Genomic DNA, 9,829 nt, shown 5'->3' on the forward strand with positions numbered 1-9,829 from the left:
ATGATAGTCCAAGTGCTGATTTTTCTCAGTGCTAGTTCCTAATAACAAATCAAATTTTGAAAAGTACAGCAGCTATCTTTAAATGTTTTTTTCCTACATTTTTCATACATCAAATAAGCAGCTTATAACGTTTTTGTGTGTGAGAGGGTGTAGGCGAACAAGGCTTCAAAATTAGAACCTGGAGTTTTCTAAAAAGGCATTGGAGACTTTTCGAAATTGTTAGCATTGTATCAGTCAACAACCCTTATTTCTTGGAAATAAAATTCCTTCCGTTGATTTTTTAAATTTTATTTATTTTTTTAATAGTCATTTCACTTCTCTGCACATCTCATTGACAAAGAGTTTGGCCACCGTTGCCTTTGGTTTCAGCACTGTGCCACCGGGACTGCCAGCGGGTTGCTGGCGCGCTCATCTCCATTGTATTTGGTTTTGCTGTTTCAGTCTTCCTTTCTTGACTTGTATCTTTTCAGGTGTGTGTGTGTGAGAATGTGTGTCTGCGTGTGTGGAAGGAGGAGGAGGAGGGAAGGTCGGGGAGGAAGTGTGTAAAGCTCTTCTGTCTTTGAGATGTTAACCGAACAAATTGTGGTGACATCGGCATCAAAGATCACCAGTTTGTTCTGCAGGAAGAATGGAGCTGCCGTCATAAGCTACTTTTTAATCAGTTCTGAAGGCCACTTCATGACGTATTATAGCAGAAGCAATTGTTTTGGTAACCTGGTCTTAAATGTTGCCTATCGTATTACAAACATTTTCCCAACATAGGCTACTTTTAAAACAGTTCTGAAGGCCACCGCATCTCCTGTTACAACAGAAGCCAAGTTTGGTCACCCGGTTCCAAATACTGAACAAACTAAAGTACCTTCTTTCACATTTTGTCTCAGATCTGCCAGTTAAATGGGAGAATAGCGGAGTCTTTGTTAACTATGACTGGCATCTGAATTGCCTCCATCCTGTAGTAACAGGAATAGCAGCCAAATTCCAACCACTTTCACTTTTTCTGTAGAACAAAGCATTCTCTCCATGATCTAAATCACTCTGTTCAGAGCAGCAGAATCATATCTACTGGGGTATTTTTTGTCAATGGGTTTAAAGGCTAAACATTCCCAGGCTTATGCTTCCTGTAGATTTTGTTAGTTGAGGCTTATTCTCCATAGATAAAAGTTCTTCTCAAACTGTCCATCCTGATTGTTTATTTTAAGGTGATTTATATGTCGCTGGATTTGTACATATCTGAAAGCAGTCTTGTAATTGGTACATTCCCAATGGTCTTTTTGAAAAACACTTCTTCTATCGTAGATGGACTAATCGAACGTAAAGCTGGTAAAAGCAATAAAAGTTTTCCAAAACGACAGGGTTGTGTGGGGTACCTGGGAGACAGAGAGAGAAAAACTTGTTGAAATTTTTAGATATTTTTGCGAAGAAAATCTTTTGCTATAGAGAAATTGACCAATATTCAGCAAATTTTTCAGATGGGTGCGACCGCTGCTAAACCCAGTGTTTTTGTACTCACATGAGCAAGAAGGTTGATCCCAAGGAACTCTTAACAGAGATTAGCAAAATATAGACCAATGTTTCTGAGTTTTGATTAGCTCCTTTGTTTATTCCCTCAGAACTGTAGTAATACAGAGACAGGATCTGCTCTGACTTGTCCCTCAGACAACAACTGTGTTCTTGATGCAGTTTAGGGAAGAGCTTGACCTACAATAATACCCTGTCATTTAAAGTGCAATTTAAACCTAGCTGGATTGTCATGGTAATCAATTTGCCCCCTTTTGATTGTCTTATACGTTGAATACCAATTCACATTTGGAAAGAATTTTTGTATTAGAGAAGCTGTGTTTTATGCCCAGGAAATATATTTGGGTAATAGGCTACTTTCCATCCTTTCTCCCAGCTTTTGAAGCCAACACAACATAGGAGACGTATTCTAGTTGTGCTTACACTGATGTTATACCAGTGTGAGTCTCAAACCTCTGCTTATCCTGAATGAGACGGGGGAAATACTTTCATCCCAAACAATGATTCTCATCACTCTGCTGTGGCACCAAAATGACATTCGCAAGTTCTGGGCCTTTTATTTCAACCTGAGAACAGACTCTGGGAGCATCTTGGAAGAGTCATTTTACTTCCTTGTGTCCCAATTTCTGTGTCTGCAAAATCAAGGAAATGACATAGGGATTGGAGATCCTAGGTGAGAAGCGCTCATCCTGCTGAGAGATGTGATGATATTTTAAGCATATCTATTAGCAGTATTTAATTGAATAAAATGTAGAGGAAAATCTAGCCTTCTGAAATGCAAAACATTCCACAGCAGGTATCGCTTCCTGGGGGAAGATCTCTCCTTTTAGTGCTTTTCCATTTTTCTAAATAAATTGAGGTGCTGGAGCAATAGAGAAGGGCATTGAAGCTGGTGAGGGGTCTAGAGCACAAGTCTGATGAGGAGCAGCTGAGGGAGCTGGGGTTGTTCAGTCCTGGAGAGAAGAAGGCTGAGGGGAGGCCTTATTGCTCTCTACAGCTACCTGAAAGGAGGTTGTAGTAAGGTGGGGGGTCAGTCTCTTCTCCCAAGTGACAGGTGATAAAACAAGAGGAAATTATCTCAAGTTGTGCCAGGGGAGGTTTGGATTGGATATTAGGAAAAATTTCTTCACCGAAAGGGTTATCAAACACAGGAACAGGCTGCCCAGGGACGTGGTTGATTTGCCATCCCTGCAGGTGTTTAAAAGATGGGTAGGGACATGGTTTGGTGGTGGACTTGGTAGGGTTAGGTTAGATGACTTTTCCAACCTTTTCTATGATTCCCTTTCATCGGGAAATGCCAAATCCCAGCAGGCTGACAGCCAGCGTATACTTGCTGTAACAGCCCAATCCCCCTTTCAGTCAGTGGAAATGTCACCTTCACTGCACCTGCAAGAAGTATTGAGAGAAGCCCCTGCTCACCTGGTATGAATGTAGCTGTTCAGAGTGAGCTGGGCTTCATCTTGAAGGGCTGCAATGGCGGCAGCGTTTCGGAAACTCCTCAGTTCGGAACCACTGTGTGTAGGCACTGGAAAGCAGATCAGTTACTAGTTCAGCTTGACTCTGGGGTGGGTCAAAAGAGTTCAGCTAAGGCTATTAATGGAAATTAAATGTTCCCGTTAGCTCCCCAGCACTCAACTGTCAGCCTTTCAAAATGCAATACTGGCTATTGGAATTCAATACCAGGAAACCTGTTGGCTGATATAAAGCTATATCTGATTCAAAACATCATTTTTGCTTTAAAGTAGTGACCTGATAGTTACCAGACCAGACAGGCAAGAGATTCTTTCTGCTTACCGGCTTTAAAAGTGACAATGCATTTGAGACAGGCAAATTCGGTAGCATCTAGCCGAAGTTGTCTAAATCTAGCCACAACCTCCTGTAAAGCCTGTATTTCTGAAATAATTTTATTCAGCTTCTGAGAATCTGTATTGTCACCATTCATGCCTAAAACAGAAGAAATAAATAATATTAAAGGCATTTGCTTTATTTTATATTGATTTCTGACAAAATCCTCTGTATCAATATCCACTCTATTGTCACACTTGTCTATCTGGTTCCATGTAAACTGACTATATTGTATGAAAGTTAATATAAAATCTTCTCTTGGATGATAACAAACACAGTAATTTGCATTTAAATGACAATGCAAGCAGTCATGAATACAACAAAACAACATTATTTGCATTTAAATATAGATTTATAAATGACAGGTATGCTCTATTGTTCAGTAGGAATTTGTTATTCTTTACATGTTGTTCTTTTTTCAGTAATGTATTTTTATGGTAATTTTTGTAACAAAGTCATTAAATTGTGCAATTCTTACCAGATACAGCCAGTAGAGTGTTAGCATCAACTGGAATGGCCCATTGTGCTATTCCTAGAACAAACAGTTCTCTCCAAGCATCTTCCAAAAGCATCAGCTGTCATACAATAGATGTACAATATAACATAGTGTATAATTTATAGATTTATAAACAATTTAAATATGTAAATTTCTGTTATTTTAAAAACCACTTTAAATGCCTGTCATGGTATTTTCCCCACAGCATTCGTTAGCTCTTCTCTTAGCTTTTTGAGAAGGTGTCTAGAAATAAGTCTACGCATTGTAGAAAAGCAGTGAGGGTTGGCTCACTGTGCATCATGTTGTGGACCAAAAGGGATGAGAAAAAGAGAAAGGAAAGTGAGAACTCCCGCCCCAGAGAGCTTGCACGCAACATGAACGCTCCCCTGTGTTTCTCAGCCCAGCATGGGCTGTCCCCTCCTCTCCTTGGCCACTTAGAGATGTCCTAGGACAAGTTGGAAGAGTGCTCTCCTATTGCTCTCTAGGGATTACCCTCCTTTCTCTCGGAAAGGCAGGATTTGTGAAGAAAAACCTGGAACACATCCTGAAATTACATCACTCAGTAGGGAGCACTACTTTAGAGCACGTATTTATCTTTAACCCCTTCCTTACTAAGCTCTTCCAAGCCTTTGGCTCTTTCAAGCCATCTGGAGACACATACGGTTTCTCGGTGTCACCTCTTTTCTTGCTTTTTGCTTGAAATCACTCAGAAATTCCAGGCCCTGAGAGCTATTTCCTTTCAGAGAACTGAGTGTGTGAGCACCCACACCGACAGCGTTGCTAGTTCTTTGCAAGCGATTTCTGTGCGTTGCCCTGTTTTCTGGAGGATGTGTTTTTTTCTGTTTGGAGGCAATGCCTTTGGTTTCCGTGGAGAGGCAGTGGTGTGTCTGCAGCAGAGGCACGGCTCCTGGGACTGCAGACTGGCATGTTTCATCTTCAGGGCATTTATGGATTGTTGGCCCAGACCAGCTCTCAAGAGGGGCTTGGAGGGCCCCCGGTTCAGCTGAAGTTCATGGCCTAAGAGACATGATGTGGTGTGTGTACGTTGCTGGGACTTCCTGTCTCTCAATAGGGTGGGAGAGATTTGGAAGGGTGAGAACTGCAGTGGACTCAGGAGAAATCATCTCATGGCTCCATGCAGTGAAAACAGATTGCCCAAAACTTATGCAGAAAAAAAAAAAGCAAACCACAAGTGTTAATATTGCCATGGTCCCTAAACGTATCAGCAGCGTAGCTTCTTAGAATAATAGGAAGGAGCATATTTTAAGTCTATAAATATTCTATAAAATGAAGAACAAAGTAAAAAAAATACTTTTTACCAAATGAATTTTGATTTCCTTGGAATCAGAGGTGTGAAAGTAATGGATGATACAGAAAGCATGCAGTAAGAGTGAATCCTTTATCTGTGTGCTAACTCATAGCAGTATTATGAACTGCACTGTTGCAATTGGAATGGGAGGCAGAGCTCTGAGAGTCTCTGCTCTCAGCTTATTGCCACAGGCTTGTGCCCATTTTGTGCCTTTTTTGTGCTATGTGCTTTGCAGAACTTCTATATAACTTGACTAGGGAAATCGTGATGGGAAAGTATTTATGTCTCTGTTTGCATGTAGTTACTGTTTGAAGTAACTACATTGGATTTTACAGTACTGGAAGCTGCCCAGATTTTTGTCTGTAATATGGAAGGGGATCTGGGGTGCAGCACCCATCTCAGATCCGTTCTGAGAGTGGCTGAAACTGCTTGTGAGCCTCCTAAGCACTGCAGCCTGTGAACCCAGCCCCTTCTCTGGATAATCCTGCCTGATGGCTGTGCAGGATTCTGTATGACATAGGAAATGATTCGCCAGCCTTTCATTTGCTTTTGTAGAACTTTTTTTGTAATTCATTCATGCAGATACAATGGTAATGAATGGTGCTTCCTGGAAGATATCAATTTCATATGTTCTTTCCCACTAAGTCTTTAAAGTCAGAAGACTTTAGAAACAAGAGACTATTCCAGTAGCTGAAGCTTTCTTCATGCCTATGCATAAGTCTGTAAAACCATCAATTAAAATAATTCATGCTGAAGTCATACTCAGCCCTCCTTCTTCAAAGAAACAAGAAACACCAGGATTTCTGAAGGACTGGTTTTTGCTTCTTAATTGACCCCATCCTGTAGGTGTGACCTTTTGTTGAGCCAACCTGTTTTACGGACAAGGTGGGCAGGTGTTCGGGCCAGCAGAATTTCAAGCATGGCATTTGTGTTGTGTGGCTTCCAACCCACAATGAGAATTGCCTTGTGGAGCTGGGGAAGGAACACAGCCTCTGTTTTACTGAAGGGGGTAACACAGCAATCCCCAGACTTGTGTTTTGTCAGCAAATTGGTTTCTACTTATTTCCTTGCCTTCTAGATGAAACTGTCATAGAGTCCTGGAATCACGATGGGCTTGCCTTTTCGGAAGAGTCCAAACAAAAGCAAAATCCAGGAAAAGGATTTAGACTCTTCTCAGGCAGGTATCAGGGACACAAAAAGCGAAATGCAGACATTTTCAGCTGGGCCATTTTCAAATTAAATAATGCAATGGCATTATTATAAAAAAAGCAACTGCCTGATTATTCATGAAATAAGGTGATTAAAATCAGAGTTATTTCTTCTCTAGCTCTCCTGAATATGACGGGGAATCATGTAGAAAGAGGCCCAGGTCAAAGCTTTAGAGCTGAGCAGCTCTGAGTTTTGAGGAAGCTGGCTTGCATTGAGGTACAGCAAGTCAAGGGGATGTTAAGCAAAAGCTGGGATTTTAATATCTGATTCACTAACGTTAGTCCCTGATGTGAAAGTGGAAGAGGCAGTGGGTTATTTAAAGACAGTGGGAACACCCTGGTACCTGTGCTGTCTCAGATGTGCTTGATCATGTGCAATGAGACTTCCCTTCCTCCCATATCCTGCTGCCCCCTCCTCTGCACACTGACAGAGAAGACCTTGTGGGAAATGCATCCATTTTATGTCAAATAAAGCCTTTGCCTAATGACCCTCCCGTGGACCTCCCTGGTCTAGAGAAGCCCAGCCTCCTCCCGCGCGCTGAGGCTCCTGCTGAAATGGCACACTTGCTGTGGCCCCTAATATTTAGGCTTATTGCTATGGTTGCTTAGTATGACAGAGCTGGTAGAAAATGCTATTGGTTTCCTAAGAAGTTTTTTTCTCTTTGAGTTCAAAATATGTATTTGCATATCAACTGCCATGCTTGCAACGTGCACCCGTGGAAGGGAACCAGTTCCCCTGCTGACTGCTGTGTAACATCTAAGGCACAACGTTTCTAGTTACCATTTGGGGAAATTAGCTCAATCATATCAAAGTATTAGACATCTTTTATGATTGGAGCTTTGCGTAGATTTCTCCCCTTCCATTTTACAATTATCTGATTACTTTTTTTAAAAATTAGTGCATTATACAAAGCACACTGAGTCCTCATCAAGAATCAAGTCATTAAGAAATTGCTTCAGCTCATATGGTTCACATATGATTTACCTGAGGCAAAGGCAAATTGTCAGAGAGGAAAACAAGACAAATTAAGGAAGATTGTAATTAATGGTGAAAAATATTGGGGGCTGGCCAAATTCTGCTTCCACTGTATTGGTGTAATTGTAATGTAAGTTCACTGAAGCCAACATGAATAAGAAAAGATTTTGCCAGTGTAAACGGAGAGGAGAGGAGAGGAGAGGAGAGGAATGGTTTTCAGAAATCACCTCAGTTGTATCCTGAGACCATGTGCTTAACTAAGCACTTCTCATCCCAAAATAACGAAGTAAGATGCTGTTCCCCATTTTATGCAGAGGAAAGTTGTCCCACAAGCAGTTTTGACATGCTGAGCCTGGTCTGCAGCCTGGTGACTTTTCCTCTAGAGCTTGTCCTCCCATAATATTTGCTTTATATTAGATTATAAATACCTTTGCTTCATGAAATAACAGTTGGAGCAAAGCAGTTTCTAAATCTATTTTTTAGGGACAGACAAAAACTCGGCACTGAATTTCTGAACGGCTGAAGTCCGTTACAGATTAAAAGGCGTAGGGCTGAAGGTTCAGGACTCAATCTGAGCTCCAAGCATTCTTTACCAGGCAGACCAGGCCAATGCCACTCCCACCGCAGGCACCTTACCTGGTCTTGTAAGGACAAGGTGGAGAAGGCTGGGACGCTCTTGGCCCACTTGATGCTCATGAACAGAAGTCTGGCTGCTGACTCGCAGACGGATTCGGTGGCCACTTCGTAGAGATACATAGGGGTACCGTTGACTTCATGTGGGTACTAATGTCAAAAAGGAAATAAAGCAACTTCATACAGTGTCACCAAAGCAGCCTGGTCTTTCCCTTCCCTACAGCTGCCGTTCATTCCATCGTACTCGTGCCCAATACAGAGTGTGCACTCTCTTATTCTGCAAGCAGAGGGCATTGCTTTCAGTGGGCCCACTCCAGACGGCTCGCTGCTGCTCATCCATGTGGATGAACTGTGCTAGGGAAACACTTCTCCAGAGGAGGTTGAAGGGAGAATTAAATTATTACATCAGGGGAAATATTTATCAAACTGCAGTGTCATTCTTTACCCCGTTACACGAAAGCACACCTCTGGTAGCAGAGTTAAAAGAAGACAAATTTGATTAAGAATTTGTGGTTTGTAGCCTGTGCCCTGGAAGCTGATTTAGCCCTTCAGCCTTGCTCAGAAAAACTGTAAATACTCGTTTAGCCTTAACCTTCATCTAGCTCCCAGACTGTAACAGGCTAGATGGAATGGACTTACATTTTCAAGTGTGTGCTATGTTTTTCTTGCTAAATAATTCCTGATTCAGGATTTTCCAAAATTATAATAAAAACCCGTATGTTGTGATCATGTTCATGATGGATCCTCCCAAGATGCTAGCTCTGAAAATGCAGAACTATTTAAGTTGTCTCTTCTTTGATTTTCTAGCTGCTGTAAATATGCAAAATGCCGTTGCAAATGGGTTAATGAAAAACATCACCTTATGGCTAATTCCTATGCAGTTGAGGCCACAGCAGCACTTCTGCTGGGCTGCTTAGGAAGTATCACAGCCAAGAAGCACAGAGCCAGCTTAGAAATCTTTGTGTCTGTGTGGATGAGCTGCAGGCTTTGGTCAGCACAGATAGTACTTTCTGGACTACACCACTATGGAGATGGGCATTTTGCTGAAGAAAAGTCAGTGATTGCAGCTCATCCTCATGAAAGAAGGTCTAAAATTGACTTCTGGATGGGCTCCAGGCAGGAGGAGCACTTCTGCAACCATGAGGGTGTGAGGATGTAGAAGAGAGAGAGAGATTAGGGTCTGTATGGAGCAGCCCTCTTCTGCAGAGGGCCTCTTACCCCTTGCACCTTGTATCTTCAGAGCTTTTAGGGACATAACAAGAGAGTTCCCACCACAACCCACAAGGCCTCAAGCCTTGCCATGTCTACCCCAGAGGGAGAAAGGACCTGGCGGGTTGCAGACACCCCATCAGTGGGGTCTGTGGGCCTGCCAGGGGCCGGGGCAGTGGCTGACCTTTGGGGTGGGCTGCGCCAGGCCCACCAGAGCCTGCCTCTCAGGGGTGCTGGCGACGGCGGCCAGTTCCAGGCTGTGGGGCTCCAGCTGGGAGACGGCGGTGAAGAAGGCAGGGGCCGGCAGGGCGGCGGCGGGGAAGTGGGGGGCACCGCCGCTCTCCTCCTTGTGCCCGCGGAAGTAGAGGGCCACCTGCTTCCGTATAGTCGACGTCCGGGGGCCCCGCTCGTGCTGCACAGCTGTGGGGCACCAAGGAGAGGTGAGGGGGTCACCGTGGGGTCCTGCACCGGGTACCCCACGGTGCTTGGCTGGCCTTCCCTCCCTCCCTCCCCGCAATTTGGCTGGTGTCTGGGGAGAAATGGGTGAGTTTGCCACGGGGTGGGGGACCATTAGGGGCTTGGGAGGGAAGACTCGGCCGCGACACCCCGCTCCCCGGTTCAGAGCAAGGCCCCGC

General features: G+C 43.5%; 1 protein-coding gene across 1 annotated transcript in view; it reads right to left on the bottom strand.

Annotated features, from left to right (window-relative positions):
• Positions 1–283: 283 nt before the first annotated feature.
• NR2E1 (nuclear receptor subfamily 2 group E member 1) overlaps positions 284–9,829 on the bottom strand; it is a gene marked incomplete at its 5' end in the record, with an annotated part of 10,568 nt that continues 1,022 nt past the window's right edge. Inside the window, 7 exon segments of the mRNA XM_014964435.1 lie at positions 284–1,367; positions 2,938–3,043; positions 3,313–3,462; positions 3,842–3,938; positions 7,989–8,135; positions 9,379–9,616; positions 9,618–9,697. Coding sequence (XP_014819921.1) covers positions 1,205–1,367; positions 2,938–3,043; positions 3,313–3,462; positions 3,842–3,938; positions 7,989–8,135; positions 9,379–9,616; positions 9,618–9,697 — 981 coding nt within the window.

The sequence above is a fragment of the Calidris pugnax genome, unplaced genomic scaffold (assembly GCF_001431845.1).
Source record: "Calidris pugnax isolate Ruff unplaced genomic scaffold, ASM143184v1 scaffold219, whole genome shotgun sequence".
Lineage (NCBI taxonomy): Eukaryota > Metazoa > Chordata > Aves > Charadriiformes > Scolopacidae > Calidris > Calidris pugnax.